At 39.4% G+C, this 19,398-nt stretch overlaps 1 protein-coding gene, 1 long non-coding RNA gene and 1 other non-coding gene across 5 annotated transcripts in view; 2 read left to right on the forward strand and 1 right to left on the reverse strand.

Annotated features, from left to right (window-relative positions):
• LOC133545435 (oocyte zinc finger protein XlCOF22-like) overlaps positions 1–10,876 on the reverse strand; it is a 28,018-nt gene extending 17,142 nt beyond the window's left edge. For 2 of the 3 annotated variants that reach the window (XM_061891036.1, XM_061891037.1), the window contains exons 1-2: positions 10,454–10,876; positions 9,487–9,753 (exon numbers count right to left, since the gene is read on the reverse strand). In XM_061891036.1, coding sequence (XP_061747020.1) covers positions 9,487–9,753; positions 10,454–10,556 — 370 coding nt within the window. In that variant the 5' untranslated portion in view covers positions 10,557–10,876. Of the gene's footprint in view, positions 1–808; positions 3,167–9,486; positions 9,754–10,453 lie in introns of those variants that run through there. The other variant, XM_061891034.1, reaches the window with a different exon arrangement.
• On the forward strand, positions 614–686 carry trnak-uuu (transfer RNA lysine (anticodon UUU)). Its single transcript has one exon. It is a non-coding gene; the product is annotated as a tRNA-Lys (tRNA).
• On the forward strand, positions 7,066–12,074 carry LOC133545516 (uncharacterized). Its single transcript, XR_009804862.1, has 3 exons — positions 7,066–7,158; positions 11,621–11,665; positions 11,908–12,074. It is a non-coding gene; the product is annotated as an uncharacterized LOC133545516 (long non-coding RNA).
• Positions 12,075–19,398: the final 7,324 nt, after the last annotated feature.

The raw sequence follows: 19,398 nt of genomic DNA on the forward strand, positions 1-19,398 counted from the left end.
CCACCCCCACCAAAGATTGTTTTCACTGCTGGTCTCTAGGAAGAGTTTCCGCAGCCTCCGTAGCAGAACCTCCAGGTTCTCTAACAGCTTCTTCCCTCAGGCCGTAAGACTCTTGAACGCATCATAATTAAATGATCCCCTCAACTCCCCCCAAAATGGATTAACTCGCTGGAATAAAAAAGACAATATAACATACATCCATAAACCTGGATGCATATGAAAAAGTGCAATGTATTTATCTGTACAGTAATCTATTTATTTATATCTGCACCTTATTGCTTTTTCTTTTATCCTGCACTACCAAGAGCTAATGCAACACAATTTTGTTCTTATTTGTACTGTAAAGTTCAAATTTGAATGACAATAAAAAGGAAGTCTAAGTTTAATCCAGCTCAGAGTCGGCAACTTCGGGAGAGGAGCTTATTTTTTGATCAAAACCTTCTTTGTTGATGACGATGTAAAACTGGCATTGCTGTCAAAAATGAGCTTTGGATTCAAGCAATTGGCGAGCTCGAGCTTTGACAGTTCCCAGTTTGTCACTGAACATGCTGACTAATTCACCTTCACTTGAGATTGACAATATTGCTGTTCTCTCAAATCAGCATTGATAAGGGCCTGGGTGGCTCAGTCGGCAGAGCATCAGACTTTTAATCTGAGGGTCCAGGGTTCAAGTCCTTGTTCAGGCAACTGATGCTAACCTCCTTACATTTCTCCAAACACATTCCTTTGCCACACTGCAGAAAACATTAAAAATGGAGTGCAATAAAACACATACTTACAAATATAAACAACAATTATTTTACCCAACTTTAGTTAAAGCATACATTGTTTATTGCATAAAGGTCTGGGGACATACATATAAAACAATCACACAACAATATTCATATTACACAAGAAAGTAATAAAGACAATTAAAATAATGGATTATAGAGACCCAACAAATGATTAATAAAGTCACACATTTCAAAAGTAAATGATCTTGTATAAAAGACAACTGCTCAAATGATGTATGAAGTAAATAATAATATGCTTCCAGAAGTGGTCCAGAAGATGTTTCAGATGTGAACCAGTAAATATAAACTAAGAGGGATTTTTGTGTACTCAAAAGCAAAGGTATGAACACATGTAAAACAAATATGTAAATCATATAAAGGAGTTCATCTATGAAATCATCTACAATTATAAAAATTAAATATGTAACACTTCATTATTCAAAAACATATATAAAACACTCTTATGAATAAGAATAAAGGTGAATTATGAATTTCTACACGTACAATGGTTACCGTATGTAACATATTTTATGTAGTGTTTATTCTCACCTTTTCAGTCAAATTTTTCTGTTCATCATTTCATATACTTGACTGAAATAAAAAAACTAATCTGAAGTGTCTAATCTATAAATGTTAGAATCATATTAACAAGATTGTGTTACACACACAACAATGATGTCACACATGTTATATGTGCTTATTTTGTTGGAAAGTCAAAGTTAAAGTTTTGACAGTTTATTTCAAATCCTGCATCTTCATTTGCTGCTGCTGTTCTCACCAGCACACTTGTGTTTCTCACACTGGTACTTAAAAGAGAATCTTTCACCACACACACCGCAACTCAACACTTTTTCTTCTGGGTGTGTTCTCATGTATACTGTAAAAGATTGTCGGTGACGAAAGCTTTTGTTGCAGCTTGAACAGGAGTATGGTTTTTCACCAGTGTGTGTTCTCATGTGTAAATTTAAGCGGTCTCCTTTTATATAACTTTTACCACATACTGAACATATACAAGTTTTTTCTCCAGTTTGTGTTCTCATGTGTACTTTTAAACTTTGTTTTATGACAAAACTTTTACCACATTCTGAGCAGGAAAAAGTTTTTTCTCCAGTGTGTATTCTCATGTGTGTTTTGAAATTGTTTCTTCGAGTAAAATCTTTACCGCAGATTGAACATGAAGCATTTTTTTCTCCAGTGTGTATTCTCATGTGTGTTTTAAAATTGTGCTTTCGAGTAAAATCCTTACCGCAGATTGAACATATAAAAGGTTTTTCTCCAGTGTGTGTTTTGATGTGTGCTTTTAAACTTTGATTTCTTACAAAGCTTTTAACCACATTCTGAGCAGGAAAAAGGGTTTTCTCCAGTGTGTATTCTCATGTGTGCTTTGAAATGGTCCCTTCGAATAAAATCTTTACCGCAGATTGAACATGGAAAAGGCTTTTCTCCGGTGTGTGTTGTCATGTGTACTTTTAAACTTTGATTCATTACAAAACTTTTACCACATTCTGAGCAGGAAAAAGGTTTTCCTCCAGTGTGTATTCTCATGTGTGTTTTCAAATTGTGCCTTTGAACACAATCTTTACCACGGATTGAACATGAAAAAGTTTTTTCTCCAGTGTGTGTTCTCATGTGAGTTTTCAAAAATGTCCTTTCAGTAAAATTGTTACCGCAGATTGAACATGAAAAAGGTTTTTCTCCAGTGTGTATTCTCTTGTGTGTTACCAAATGGTGCCTTCGGGTAAAAGCTTTATTGCAGATTGAACACAAAAAAGGTTTTTCTCCAGTATGTGTTCTCATGTGTTCTTTTAGCATGTGTTTCAGTCTAAAATCTCTACCACATTCTGAGCAGGAAAAAGGTTTCTCCCCTGTGTGTTTTCTCATGTGTGTTTTCAGACGACAATGGTATTTAAATGTTTGGTCACAGTGAGAACATTTGAAGTGAGTGTTGTTAGTGTGACATGTCTTATCATCTTTAGAGTCTTCATCATCAGTGTCAGGAGAGTGTGACGTTGTGTCCTCACTATCTGATAGTGGAGCTAAGAGCTTGTCTGCTTGTGATCCTCCACAGTGGTCTCCATCAGCTTCTGTTGTCATGTGTTGTGTTGAGCTGCTGCTTGGAGGCTCCGCCTCTCTCTTCTCCTCACTTTCACCTTTGACCTCATCATCTTCACTCTTCACAATCACATGGAACTTCTCCAACCATTCTTGACTGATGCTGTGTTCCTCCTTTTCCTCTTTAAAATGAGAGGCTAGTGGGTTATTTTCTTCCCTTTGCATTTGCAATGAATGTGGCGCCTCTTCTTCCTCCTTAATGTGGAAGGGGTGTGGCTCCTCCTTGTCCATCCTGAAGCTCCACTTCTGTTGCTCAGAGAGAAGATGTTCTTCACAGACGTCTACAGGAAATAAGAAGACAAACATGTTCAAGAGGAGTCCATCTTTTTTTCAGTCACGTTAGATTGATAAGATTTTACCAATTCAGATTTCATTTTCAATTCTGCTTTAAGATTCGGTTATTTGTGGACTCACTTTTGCTTTCAAATTCGGTAAAAAGGAGAAGAAACAGGTTTATTAGCCCCAACAGTGAGGTCTTAAAAGGCCCAGATCTTACGGTTACCCCGTGGGGTGCCAGAGGGCCCTAAGGACAATATTCTGCTTTGAAAATATCTATAAAATAAAAACACTTTTGGCTATAAATTAACAAGACACCACATGTTATTTTTTGGTATTTCACAGAACTTTCCTCCAGAAGGTCTTTTCTTTGTCCATGTGATGTCAGATGAAACTCAAATTGAGCTGTTTGGCCACAATACCCAGTAATGTGATTGGAGGAGAAAAGGTGAGGCTTTTAATCCATTCCCACCGTCAAGCATGGTAGTGTTCGTATTATGCTCTGGGCCTATTTTACTGGCAATAAAACTGGTGCTTTAAATGGGACAATGAAAAAGGAGGATTACATCCAAATTCTTCAGGACAAGATTAACTAATCAGCCCGGTTGGGTCTTGGGCGCAGTTGGGTGTTCCAACAGGACAATGACCCCAAACTAGAGATGTCCGATAATATCGGACTGCCAATATTATCGGCCGATAAATGCTTTAAAATGTAATATCGGAAATTATTGGTATCGGTTTCAAAAAGTAAAATGTATGACTTTTTAGAACGCTGCTGTGTACACGGACGTAGGTAGAAGTGCAGAGCGCCAATAAACCTTAAAGGCACTACCTTTGTGTGCCGGCCCAATCACATGATATCTACGGCTTTTCACACACACAAGTGAATGCAATCATACTTGGTCAACAGCCATACAGGTCAGACTGAGGTTGGCCGTATAAACAACTTTAACACTGTCAGAAATATGCACCACACTGTGAACCCACACCAAACAAGAATGAAAAATATTTCGGGAGAACATCCGCACCGTAGCACAACATAAACACAACAGAGCAAATACCCAGAACCCCTTGCAGCACAAACTCTTCCGAGACGCTAAAATATACACCCGCCGAATTAAAGTTTTAGCATGGCCTTCCCAAAGCCCGGACTTAAACGTATGGACAATGCTGAAGAAACAAGTCCATGTCAGAAAACCAGAAGCTTGTGGACGGCTACCAAAAGCGCCTTATTGCAGTAAAACTTGCCAAGGGACATGTAACCAAATATTAACATTGCTGTATGTATACTTTTGACCCAGCACATTTGCTCACATTTTCAGTACACCAATAATAAAGTCATAAAAGAACCAAACTTCTGTGATGAGGTGGCGACCTGTCCGCCCGAATGCAGCTGAGATACAAACATCGCGTTTCCAACAAGATCCTGTTTTTTTCTCAAGTTAACAGGAAAGGAAGAAAGCAATATCTGCGTCATATCATTTTTCTCAAAATACTTTCCACTGTGTTCGTTAAAAATGTTCCACAACTGTTCACGTTATCCCACGCTTGTGCTACAGCACTCATCTCATTGTGCAACATGTCAATGTTTGAAGTGGAACTAAACGTGATCTCTGAAAGGGGTACACATTATTTCCAAAGCAGTGCCCCCATCCACGTATACAATACTAGAACATATCTGATGAAAACCAACATTATTTTGTTATTTTAATTATCAGTGGGCCATACCACCTATTAGGGTTGTACGGTATACCGGTATTGGTATAGTACTGCGATACTAATGAATCATGTTCGGTACGATAACGTTCTCTGAAAAGTACCGGTTCCGCACCGCCCCTCTCCCGCGTCAAAGTCACGTCGTGACATTGCTGGTTTACGAGCAGATGAGCATGTTTGGCAGCCCACAATCACGGACTACTTACAAGCAGACACAGTGTGTAGACAGAAAAGGGAGAACGAACGCATTTTGGCTTAAAAACTAAAAATAAAAGTGAAGTTATAACACTGAAACACCCTCAGGAAGAGGTGCTTTAAGACATGGCTAGCTAGCTAGCGGCTAACGTCCATCCGCCGTCGGCAGTGTTTTAGCTACATCTAAATCATTAATCCTCGCCTCCATGGCGACAAATAAAGTATGTTTCTTACATGTAACATTATCACTGCAGGACGAGGAACAGCTAAACATGCTAAACATTTTGAGGCTCACCGGCTTCAAAATGTAAACAAATGCAACGTATCTAGCCGATACTACTATGATTATGTCGATATTTTTTGGCATCACAACGTCTTCTTTCATTTTTTAAATTGTATATTCTATTTATAAACTAAGGAATTATGTCCCTGGACAGATGAGGACTTTGAATATGACCAATGCATACATTGGTCATATTCAAAGTACCCGCACTCTTTAACTACGAAACCACGCTGTTGTAACACGTGGCTTGGCATTGTCTTGCTGAAATAAGCAGGGGCGTCCATGATAACGTTGCTTGGATGACAACATATGTTGCTCCAAAACCTGTATGGACAATTCAGCATTAATGGTGCCTTCACAGATGTGTAAGTTACCCATGCCTTGGGCACTAATACACCCCCATACCATCACAGATGCTGGCTTTTGAACTTTGTGCCTACAACAACCCGGATTGTTATTTTCCTCTTTGTTCCGGAGGACACCACGTCCACAGTTTCCAAATATAATTTTAAAGGTGGACTGGTCAGACCACAGAACACATTTCCACTTTGCATCAGTTCATCTTAGATGAGCTCGGGCCGATTGAAGCCAGCGGCGTTCCTTGGTGTTGTTAATAAATGGGTTTTGCTTTGCACAGCAGAGTTTTAACTTGCGCTTACAGATGTAGCAACCAACTGTAATTACTGACAGTGGTTTAATGAAGTGTTCCTGAGCCCATGTGGTGATATCCTTTACACACTGATGTCAGTTTTTGATGCAGTACCGCCTGAGGGCTCAAAGGTCCGTAATATCATCGCTTACGTGCAGTGATTTCTCCAGATTCTCTGAACCGTTTGATGATTTTACGGACCGTAGATGGTCAAATCCCTAAATTCTTTGCAATAGCTCGTTGAGAAATGTTGTTGTAAAACTGTTTGACAATTTGCTTACAAATTGGTGACCCTCGCCCCATCCTTGTTTGTGAATTACTTAGCATTTCATGGAAGCTGCTTTCATACCCAATTATGGCACCCACCTGTTCCCAATTAGCCTGAACACCTGTGGGATGTTCCAAATAAGTGTTTGATGAGAACTTCTTAACTTTATCAGTATTTATTGCCACCTTTCCCAACAACTTTGTCAAGTGTTGCTGGCATCAACTTCTAAAGTTAATGATTATTTGCAAAAAAAAAAAATGTTTATGAGTTTGAACATCAAATATGTTGTCTTTGTAGCATATTCAACTGAATATGGGTTGAAAATGATTTGCAAATCATTGTATTCCGTTTATATTTACATTTAACACAATGTCCCAACTCATATGGAAACGGGGTTTGTACTATTAAAATAAACAAAAACTTAACAAAAGTGAAATAGAAAAGCTTGAAGGTTAGATGTAATTTAGAAAAAGTTGCAATGGTGACTAATAAAACAAAGCTGTTTTGTTTTCTTTCAAACTGTCATTGCTCAAAACCTAATATTGAATCAAAATCAATGTTATTATGAATTATTGACCTATCCAAGGTTCCCATCACTTCGCATCAAATATTCCACGAAGAAAAATATTTTTGGTGGAAGATTTTGCAAATTTTGCAAAAAAATTGTTCTGCCTCAGTTATTAAGATTACTTTATTTATTTAGTGTGTGTTTTATTTCCGAGTCATTACAGTTGGTTCTGTTAAGTGAGCTGTACCTTTAAGAAACACGTAGGTAGGTCACGTGTTTAGACTGCGGAAAGATTTCAGACTGGTGCACACAACTCCGCTTTACTCCTCGTGTTTCAGCAAACAATTATCACATCTTATGCTGTTCGTGGCATTGTTGGTATGTACCTATCTTTAATGTTTATAGTACACAATGAATCATATTTAGCTGTGAAATGTGTGTGTTTTATGATGTTAGACGATCTCTGATTACATCACTTGTCCACTAACTTTCATTTGTTGTCATCTGCCACCATCTACTGGACGTTTGTAGTACTGTTACTTAAGATAATTTAAACGGTAGAAGGCTCATCTGTCACTGGTATTATTAATCATAACAACACATACAGTGGTGTGTGACAAAGTTAAACTTAGATTTAATTCATACGGAATACTTAATCACCAGTGGTCTGTGATATGACATTATTAAGTTCATTTAATTCATGCATTTACATTTACAATGTTTGTGTCCTACAGTGTCAATCAATCAATGTCAATCAATGTTTACTTATATAGCCCTAAATCACTAGTGTCTCAAAGGGCTGCACAAACCACTACGACATCCTCAGTAGGCCCACATAAGGGCAAGGAAAACTCACACCCAGTGGGACATCGGTGACAATAATGACCCAGTGGGACGCCGGTGACAATGATGACTATGAGAACCTTGGAGAGTGTCACCCTTGCATCCATCCATCCATTTTCTACCGCTTATTCCCTTTTGGGGTCGCGGGGGGCGCTGGCGCCTATCTCAGCTACAATCGGGCGGAAGGCGGGGTACACCCTGGACCTGGGGATAGGTTGATTGGCAACACTAAATTGGCCCTAGTGTGTGAATGTGAGTGTGAATGTTGTCTGTCTATCTGTGTTGGCCCTGCGATGAGGTGGCGACTTGTCCAGGGTGTACCCCGCCTTCCGCCCGATTGTAGCTGAGATAGGCGCCAGCGCCCCCCGCAACCCCGAAAGGGAACAAGCGGTAGAAAATGGATGGATGGATGTTGTCTGTCTGTTGGCCCTGCGATGAGGTGGCGACTTGTCACCCTTGCAATTGTCAATAAACCTGGCCTCTATCAGTCAACCTGGTGTTCAGAGTTTTATGAGCGGAAGGTGTTGAACTTCCTGCCTTCGTGTACAAGTGTGCTTAAGGAAGGCAGGATAAAAATTATATTTTGTTGTTTTCTTACTCTACCAAAAATAAACCGAACCGTGGCCTCTAAACCGAGGTACATACCGAACTGAAATTTGTGTGTACCGTTACACCCCTAACTAGTAGAAAAATATTGGTATTGTTACAACATTTAATTTCCCCTCAGGGATTATCAAAGTATTTCCTCGTACTCTGCTATCGTTCTTGCGTATTTATTGGCCGCCTTCAAAGTAATTAACTTTCCGGAAACAATTTCTTAAATTTTGATTCACAGAAAGTTTCATCAGTCACAAATAGTTTGCACTCAGACATCTTAACCGCGAGGGGGCTGACAAAATAAAGACTTTAGAAAGACAAGACAACTTTGCTAATTAGTACTAATAAAATAGATTAATTGAGACATTGCTGGACAGCAGAGAAGTAACTAAATCCAAACAAACGTTAAAATTGTTTTTTTAAGATATCTGGCTTGTATCTTCAGTAGGGATATAAATCCTTAGGAATTTATTGATATGATACCCTAATCGATACCCCTTATCGATACCAGTATTTATCGGTACTCTTATCGGTACTACATGTCATTTGCGGAAATAAAAAAGTGGAAAAAAGGCATTTTAAATAGCATTCCTATTAGCACAAGAAGTCGAACACCTCCAACATGATGTTCTGTAACATCTCAGAGCAGGGAAGTCTTTTATCAGCAGCTGTTTATTTGAAGTCTTACAGAAGTCAAATATGTGTGCAGTGCAAGGTGAAATGCAGTTATGTCATCTTCTTGTCAATAACACACACATCAAACTTTTGCATAATGTTGCTACCTTATTTATCATTATTCAAAGCTGATTTTAATGTGTAGCAGCGGCAGCTGAACTCAATGTGACAACATGTCATAGTTACGTCAGTCAGCTGCTATTAAAAATACAAATAGTAGTGTCGTTAGTCCAGAATCTTCACGGTCCTCATGGACGACATAATTAGGAACCAGTATTGATTAAAAAAAATGGTACTTGCTATACATCTCTAATCTTCACCACTAAACCTTTGAAATATGCTGACATATGTGCTGCTAAAGGTAAATAAACAGTAGCCATATTGAATGTTTGCCTTCATTTGACCAAGTGAGGTTAGGAGGACAGCCTCTAGGTCACATGGTTACAACCCAGCAATTACACTCTTGATGATTGATTTTTAAATGGTGGTGTTAAAAAGCAAATATATCTTCATCTTTAGTCATAAATGTGGCCCCCGAATGAACATGTGTCACAAACATTGTATTAGATGATATGCGGATGTTGTGCTTACTTGGACTGTGATGCAGCTGTGAGGACTCAGGTGGTTTGTCTTCATGCTCTTCAGTCTTCACAGAGACAACAGTCAGTGGAAACTTGCTGAGATCAGCTTCCTCCTGCCCTACAGGACACTCTCCCTCCTCTTCCTCTTTAAAATAAGGGGAAGGTGGATCCTCCTCGTCCCCTTTAAAATGTGAGGGCTGGGGATACTCTAAAGTGAATCTGTCCCCCTGCAGATGAGGGAGACATTCTTCTTGGTGTTCAATCAGCTGATGGATGTCTACAGGACACAAACAAAACACATTTTAACTCCTACAAGCTGAATATTAAATCGTACATGAAGTAATGGGCTGTAGCTATTGAACATTTTATTAATCAAGTGTTCTACGGGAAATGTTTCCGATTAATTGAGTAACTGGATAAAACATAGTGTTGCTTGGTTAAAGACACATTTAAGTAACTATAAGACACTTTACTTAATAATGATCGGTCAATTGGTTTGAGATGCTATGAGATCAAGATGTCATCTTTAGAACACCGACATGAAGGAAATAGCATGTCAGTATAGCTTTTACATAAATATATAACTTGCCAAACCTGCCAGCTAGCTGGCTAGGTTTACAGCGTCAGTTACCATGGTAACTGACTCTGACTTTGTCTTACCTCTCTTATTTTTGGAGGTAAAACTTTCGAGCTTTACATACTCAGGACTTTGCACTTAACCTGCTCTCTGGAATATTCCCCCGGTGACTGTGTGAGTTTTGTGTAAACATGTTGATACACATTGTTACAAACTGAGAGGAACATCAACCTCTCATGAATATTGTGTGTCTGAAACTGTCTCGTTTTTATGAACATTAAAAAAATCATTGCATCATCCTCACATGACAATTCATCTTCCTATAGACAATCTATTCAAGAATAATGTTAATAATAAAATCTAAAGTTAGTAAAGATGTGAGAGTAAAAAGTAAACAAACCTGTTCTGTGTAACACAACTTGATGTTTTTGATGTTGTCGCTCCTTCTCCTCTTTTGTTGGACAAAGTTCCTCCTCGTACTCTGCTATCGTTCTTTCGCACATTTTCACACAATCACAACACTTTACACTCACACTTCATCTCTGCTTAGCGATGTGTTTTGATCACTTCCGCCTCTCTTTGTTAGCAGCTAACAAGCTAAGCTAACTAGTAAGCAAACTAGCTCGAGAAGCATCAAAGTGCGCTCAGACTAATATAACCAGATGCAAACAGTTCTTAACGATGTTTACTCTATTTAATAGAGTCTAATAAAGGACATATATGTGTACATGGAGGCACAGATTAAGAACACTGAACTGTGACGACTGCAATAACGTCAGACGCCATCTTGCTTTATCCTCGCCGTGTTTGGTTCGCGCGCAGTGTTGTCAGATCTCGCGAGAGAAACAAGTAACCAGCTATTTTCCACATCTCATGAAAGAATAAAAGTAAAACCAGCTTTCCACCCGTAAAACTATTTTACTATGTACTAATTATCCATCCATCCATCCATTTTTTACCACGTATTCCCTTTGGGGTCGTGGGGGGCGGCGGTGCCTATCTCAGCTACTTATTCTGAAAATAAAAGTAAACGTGTCCATTTCAAACACTTGTGTTTCTCCCACTGGTACTTATAAGAGAATCTTTCACCACACACACTGCAACTCAACACTTTCTCTCCTGTGTGTCTTCTCATGTGTGCTACAAGGGTTGTTCGGTCACAAAAGCTTCTGTTGCAGATTGAACAGGAATGTGATTTTTCACCAGTGTGTGTTCTAGCGTGTTTTTTCAAATTCTGATTTTGTGTAAAACCTTTACCACAGATTGAGCAGGGAAAAGGCTTTTCTCCTGTGTGTGTTCTCATGTGTACTTTCAAGTCGTGGCTTGTTCCGAAACCTTTACCGCAGATTGAACAGACATAAGGTTTTTCCCCAGTGTGTGTTATCATGTGTACTTTCAAATTTTGACTTTGTACAAAACCTTTACTACAGATTAAACAGTTCAAAGATTTTTCTCCAGTGTATATTCTTCTGTGTATTTCCATACATGAACTTAGTGCAAAACATTTACCACAAAGTGAGCAAGTAAAAGTTTTTTCTCCAGTGTGTCTTCTCATGTGTCTTTTCAGACTACGGCGATATTTAAAGGTTTTGTCACAGAGAGAACATTTCAAGTGAGTGTTGTCAGTGTGACTTGTCTTATCATCTTTAGAGTCTTCATCATCAGTGTCAGGAGAGTGTGACGTTGTGTCCTCACTATCTGATAGTGGAGCTAAGAGCTTGTCTGCTTGTGATCCTCCACAGTGGTCTCCATCAGCTTCTGTTGTCATGTGTTGTGTTGACCTGCTGCTTGGAGGCTCTGCCTCTCTCTTCTCCTCACTTTCACCTTTGACCTCATCATCTTTACTCTTCACAGGGACACCAGTCACAGGGACATCAGTCACCCTTGGTGACATCAACGTCTTCCAGTCCGTCAAGATGCTCTCCCTGCTGACTGATGCTGGGTTCCTCCTCTTCCTCTTTAAAGGGGAACATTATCACAATTTCAAAAGGGTTAAAAACAATAAAAATCAGTTCCCAGTGGCTTGTTGTATTTTTTTTCAAAATTTTACCGGTCCCGGAATATCCCTAAATAAAGCTTTAAATAGCCTTATTTTCGCTATCTTCGAAACCACTATCCATTTTCCTGTGACGTCATACAGTGCTGCCAATGTAAATAAACAATGGGAATACCACAGCAAGATATAGCGACATTAGCTCGGATTCAGACTCGGATTTCAGCGGCTTAAGCGATTCAACAGATTACGCATGTATTGAAACAGATGGTTGGAGTATGAAAGTATTGAAGAAGAAACTGAAGCTATTGAGCGAATAGCTATTGACGCTATTCATAGCCAAAGCATGGCCGAATAGCTGCGTTAGCATCGTCGGTAAAATGTGCGGACCAAATGATCAGGACTTTCGCAATTTCTGATAATGGAGCAACTTAAATCCGTTGATTGGTAAGTGTTTTTTTCGCATTAAATGTGGGTGGAAGGAAACGTAATATAGTTGCAAATGCATCTGCAGGTTATCCATACATCTCTGTGCCATGTCTGCTTTAGCACCGCCGGTAAATAGCATGTTAGCATCAATTAGCTGGGCAGCCACGCCGCGACCAAATATGTCTGATTAGCACATAAGTCAACATCAACAAAACACACCTTTGTTATTTCGTTGACTTTATCATTGCAAATGCATCTGGAGGTTATCCATACATCTCTGCGCCATGTCTGTCATCGCCGGTAAATAGCATGATAGCATCGATTAGCGTAGCATGTTAGCATAGATTAGCGTAGCATGTTAGCATCGATTAGCTGGCAGTCACGCCGCAACCAAATATGTCTGATTAGCACATACGTCAACAACAAAACTCACCTGTGTGATTTTGTTGACTTTATCGTTGCAAATGCATCTGCAGGTTATCCATACATCTCTGTGTCATGTACGTCATCGCCGGTCAAATGTGAAGACACTTTGGCACATTCAATGGGGGCAGACACTTTCGCATCTTCGGTGCAACTTGAATCTCTCCCTGTTAGTGTTGTTACACCCTCCGACAACACACCGACGAGGCATGATGTCTTCAAGGTTCCAAAAAATAGTCGAAAAAACGGAAAATAACAGAGCTGAGACCCGTGTGTGTAATGTGTAGAAAATGCAAATGGCGGCTGTATAACCTCGGTGACGTCATGTTCTGACGTCATCGCCACCAGAGCAATAAACAGAAAGGCGTTTAATTCGCCAAAATTCACCCATTTAGAGTTCGGAAATCGGTTAAAAAAATATATGGTCTTTTTTCTGCACCATCAAGGTATATATTGACGCTTACATAGGTCTGGTGATAATGTTCCCCTTTAAATGGTGTTGTTGACTATTTTTTTCATAGTGTTGATTTGGAAATGTTTGCCTCGGCATTTTGATGGTGTGGGCGTGTGGCACGGAATGTAGATGTTGACATGAAGAGTAATCACTCTTTATTCTCTGGCAGGTGACTTTTCAAATGATGCTACATTTTAGCAGTAAGGCTACTTTTTGTAGCAACGTTTTTGGTCCACACTTGACAAATTACTGTTGTCTGTTCAAAATATTCCCACTTGAAGCCAAACCACCGCCAGATGATGGACCTCCTGCTGTTTTTCTTGGGAATTAATTCTTCCTTCATTCGCACTTTCTTTCTCTCGTATTACCACCCGCACGGCTCGCCTGAGGGATCGGGGATACGTATTATCATCGCTTACGTGCAGCTAACGTTACCCATGCTGCTACCTCTCTGCTCCGCGAGGGTGTATACGTATGTGACGTATGACGTGACAGTATGTGACGTATGACGTGACAGTATGTGACGCATGGAAGAAGGTGTACTTGCTGTCTGTAAGGAGAGACAAGAAAGAGTGAGAAGAGCCTGGAGTGTAATGCCAGCAGCTAAAAGCAACTGCGTGAGAACGTATATTCCAATATCACGATATAGTCCTTTTCTATATCGCACAAAGACAAACCCGCGATATATTGTGTATGTCGATATATCGCCCAGCCCTATGACCTACATTTGGAGGAAAAATGGTTGTCTTTGCCACATTTCCTGCATGTCCTACCAAAAGTTGGACACAATTTCTAGTTCCTTGCATGTGTTTTACCACAAAAATTGCAACTGATCATATCTTTATGTTGCGGCACTTTCTGTACTGCATGTATTTCTTCCACCGTCTGTCCTTGCAGAGTTCTGCTGTTTTCTTTCGACAGCTCTGCCGCTCTGCATATTTGCAGACACTTTTCCAGGGTTAAGTTTTCCTCCTCAACAGCCTCTCTCTCGTTGCAGAGCTGTGTGAGCCACAAACCATTATGTCTCTTATCCGAGAGTCCTTTATACTTCCAAAATTGCATGTATTTGCCAAAACTTCAAAATCTGTGACGTGCTTGTCAATATTTTCTTCCAATCCTTGATTGCGCACTGTTCTGTCTTGTTTGTTGAATTTATAGATAGTATATGTAAAACCAGTTTTTAAGTTCACTTGGGAATTCATTAGTGAGGTGCACTTCCTCCTTTAGACAGCAGGAGGCAGCATTGCCTTGTTTACAGTAATGTCCATGTGAACAGGGCACAACAAGGAGTTCCTTTCAAGTCTTCTTTAAGCTAGTTCAGTGACGATTGCAAACGTGTTCATCTGCTCGAATCTCATGCCAAACAAAGTATCATCGGTATGTATCATTGAGTAGTATGTCAATATTTGATTGAGTTGCATTATTTGTTGGATGTGATGTAATTTGGGACGTTTTATGGCCAAAAGTCAGTCATGCTAATTTTCGCAATTTATACAGTGAAGTGAATGTTAGCATAGTAAGCTAGTTTGCTGTAGAGCACTTAGATTACATCTTTTGTGGCATTTATTCATCTATTTAAGTTCAATACACAGCATAATTCAAGTTTAATTGTAGCATGTTTGTGTGTGTAAGTGGCTGTGTGTGCATGTCTGTAATGTAAGCATCCTTTCTGCTTGTATGCTTTCAGTTTTACCCTTTCTACGGTCAATAAACCTGTGGACTAGAAGACGTTTTTTAGAGCGTTTGATCAAGAAAAGGTGTTAGGGTAAAGCCAAGATATTTCTACATATCGAGAGCGGCACACGCACAAAACATCTGTACCTTTCTACTGTCTCGTTCAGTTTAGGGTAACAATGTCCATCAAACAGCAACATAATCAAGCTCACTCCTCCTCGCCGATCCACTGCTGCCCTCCAGCGTGTTCAGCAGCTCCCTTCCACTTTCACCGATTAGGTAGTAGAAAAGTTTCACCTTCATAACCTCCTCTGCTTCCAGCATCGTCAGTTCCATGTATAGAGTAAATTCCTCTTTCCAACATTTCCACGACTTCGCCAAGTTAGCAGCGTCCAAACAAAGTATCGGCGGAGGTCTCAGTTGCTCCATTTCCGTTTCCCTCACGTCACTCGATGCCGCGGTTTCTGTCAGCTCCGGTCCCGCTAGCTGTTAGCCGTTAGCGGCGCCTCTTGATTGAATTGATTGATTGAAACTTTTATTAGTAGATTGCAAAGTACGGTACACATTCCGTACTATTGAACACTAAATGGTAACACCTGAATACGTTTTTCAACTTGTTTAAGTCGGGGTCCATGTTAATCAATTCATGGTAACCTTTACGTTCGTGGCGGTCTCAATGTTGAACTACCGCTGCCACCATGTTTCACTCTAGTCCGTTATATTCCCAACCATAAAGGGTGGACGGTTAGAGCAGTATAGTTGCTCACTTCTACTTTATTGTCAACATCAGTGCAGTTACAATCCAAGGTGGCTCACTCACACCAGCCCGCTTACTTCCTGTACAGTGTGTCTCGCCCTAAACGTTCCCCCCTGCAACATGTATTAATAGCCTGGAGAGTCAACTCAAAAATCATATTGGAACAGTCACTGCGGTTAAGTGGCTTGAAACAAGCGTCCAGTCCATGTTTGGCTTTACCGTGTCTAATTTCACATTTCACTTTCCTTTTCTTGGATGCTCTGCCACCAGAAAATTCAGCCTCACACTTTTCCCCTCCTCCCACTTTTAGTACTTTGGCCACAGCAAGTCAATGGCATGAATCGTTTCAGCTTTAGTTTATACTTCCTGAACCAACCTTGGCTTGGAATTTAATCCTGGCTTGGACTCTAACCTATGCAAGGTGGAACTGCCAAATGTGACTATCATAAACAGAAATAAAACTGTAAAATCTGTGAAGTCAGCTCAAAGCAAACAAGAGCCAAGATCAAAGATGTTTTTCTTCTTGGAGACGGCACCATATCTAACATTAACATACACTCCTTGATGAGTTACCTACTAGATTTCTAAAGTCTGTGCTGAGCAGTTTGTCACCACAACTCCTTTATCTCGTTAACGTCTCACTTCAGACTGGAACATTTACATAGGCCTTAAAGGGGCTGTTTGCAACATTTACACAGATGTCTAGAGGGCGCTAACTTTCCAATTTGTTTCACACAGCATATCCCTCCTTCTTTCGGCTTCTAGGACGTAATGATGTAACTACATACGTACGTAACACATGCATTAGCTTTGGGTGTTGTTACCTAATAATTGTGATTTGGATAGTTAAATTGAATATAAAACCCATTTTTTAAGTCTTTGGTACGACTCGGCCAGGGTTTGAACTCTCCACCTTCCAGTCTCACGGCGGACACTGTAACCACAAGGCCACTGAGCAGGTCTTATAGACCTGTTTACACTGCACACCAAATCTGATTATTTTTATGCCCTCAAGTGACGAAGGTCTGATTTTTTTCGGGCAGTACATAACGCTCCAAAGTCCTTCAAATCTGATGTTTTGGCATCAGATAGAGGCCACATCAGGGCGTAGTCCTGAATCCGATTGGAATCTGATCTATTTAAGCGTGACTTCAGTCCAAACGCAAAGCGACCTGAATGTGACTTTGTCATCAGCTTTGGGCGAGCTACGTCATTCGTGTGTGACGTGGATATTTGTGGATATTTCAACCACAACATCCAGTTTTCGTGAGCAAAGTCTATTTAAGACAACCAAATTTTTGGTGCATCACTTGTCAGTAGTGCGCTACTAATAGGCTATATGTAATATATGTATTTATTTGTATATATAATTCACTTTGATTCCAAAGAAATAGTGATTGCTGAACGACTGGAATTCACTCTGTGGCGAGTTGAAAAATAAAGCTCCTGTAGATCCACGCTGATGTCCGTGCCTCCTCTACTTAACAGCCATTAAAAGCTTACAAATCTCCAAAATATATTACACTATATACATCCATTCATACATTAGATTACTTTCATTTTACTTTCACGTAAACAAACCACTCATTTTGAAGGTGTTGCGACTTTTATTTTATTTTGTGGTAGTAGCGACTTCCTCCCGGTCAACTTCACGGACAAAATATGAACTTCACAGCATAAAAACAACGGCAGACATGAATTGTAGATAAGACTAATATTTATAGCAGGAAATCAACTGCAAACAAACTTATCCTTTTCCACATTATTGCAAGATCTCTGCAGCACAAATAAATCCAACTTTGTCTTTCACGGATTAATGTTTAATTAGTGGCGCACTCAGATGCAAAGACATTGATGCATCTAATGGTTTCTTCTCTAAATCCTTGTGAGTGTCAAATGAAGTGAGGTCGCAGCGAGCAGTAACGTCTTGCTGATGATAAATGCTTTAAATCTTTAAAAACAATATTTTTATTAAGAGTGTAAAAATCCACTCCATCCCATTTTAAATATATTTTTTTAATGATCGCTTTTATATTTGCCACTAAACCTTTCTGCACGGATTCAGGTGAATAAACAGAAGCTTAATGGGACTCTAAACCGGACCTGGGCAAATTAAGGCCCGAGGGCCACCTGCGGCCCATTCAGTATTTCAATCTGGCCCGCCAGACATTCCCCCAAACATTTTTTAAAACTTTAAGATGGAAAGTGTAGCTGCCATTATGATGTGCAGTGATGTTTTCAAATGACTGTAAGTCTTGAACTGTACAAAGTATTTCAATGGTTGGAATCTGCGCTTTTGCACGATATACTAGTTACTATGGTAATTAATTAGTTACTATGGTAATCTAAGTCACAGCAGTTCAGACGAGGCACCAAGCAGCGGGGGTGGGGAGCATTTCTACAGTGTCAGCCTGAAATGTGGGTGTCAGGGACAGACGTGGAAGGAGATTTTCACAACAAAGCTCTAAAGCTTTGTTATATATCAGATTGTATATTTTATTTTATCCTTGGCGTTCATATTTCGCTGTTTGTCGCTTTTTTGTCACGTTTTGCCTGATTGTAAAATATGTCGATCGAGAGGGGGTGTGGCGTTTATATCTTGTCAATATTCAGTGTTTTATCGTTCATACAAAAATGTAAAATTCCATTCCGTTTTTTAAGGCGGTCTTTCAAAACGTTTTTAGCATTCAATCAGACATTATTGTGAGGTTTTGTATTAGTGTTCCGAAAAATAGATATACCGGCCCTCAGACACATTTCTTTCTCTAAATTTAGCCACCCAGTCGAAATAATTGCCCAGGCCTGCTCTAGACCATGGTCTGAAACCCAGAAGTGGCCAGATGTGCCTCTAGGTCACGTGATTGCAACCCAGCTATACGACATTTTGTGCTCAAACTCTACACTCACTCTCACTTGTTTTATTTCTACGCTCCAGCTGCTTGACCATCGTGCCAATTATTCCCTGAAGAAGAACAAACAGTTTGACTGATTGATTGATTGAGACTTGTATTAGTAGATAGCACAGTACAGTACATATTCCGTACAATTGACCACTAAATGGTAACACCCAAATTAGTTTTTCAACTTGTTTAAGTCGGGGTCCACGTTAATCAATTCATGGTATGACGTCATATGCAACCCAGCTCGTGCGAGCTACATTTTTCCTACACAAAAGTCGCTTTCTTAAAGTGAAACCCAATTTTCTACATTAAAATATTAATAACATTTTGGAAAATGGTAAAATGTAGAAACAGCATGAAAATATTATCTTTATTGGAGAAATTAAAGTTGTTTTAAACAAGCCCAGTTTTTATTTATTTATTTACTCATATATTTCTTATTTTAATCTCATTTGTATTGTCTTTTTTTTTCAAGGTTTGCTTGGTAAGAGCATTGTATTTAATTTGATGTATTTTATATTCCTATGTAATTGTTGAACTTGCTATAGAATATTGAATCGTATTGTGTTGAAAGTGCCTTGATATGTGTGTGCATTTTATATGCATATTCAACTGTTCAATTATTCAAAAAATACAATCAATTACAAATAAAACAAAAGTGTTAGGTCATTGTTTTTTGTCTTTTTAAATGAGTGTTATAAAGACTTAGACGCTA

Source organism: Nerophis ophidion, linkage group LG28, assembly GCF_033978795.1.
Source record: "Nerophis ophidion isolate RoL-2023_Sa linkage group LG28, RoL_Noph_v1.0, whole genome shotgun sequence".
NCBI classification, from domain to species: Eukaryota; Metazoa; Chordata; class Actinopteri; order Syngnathiformes; family Syngnathidae; genus Nerophis; species Nerophis ophidion.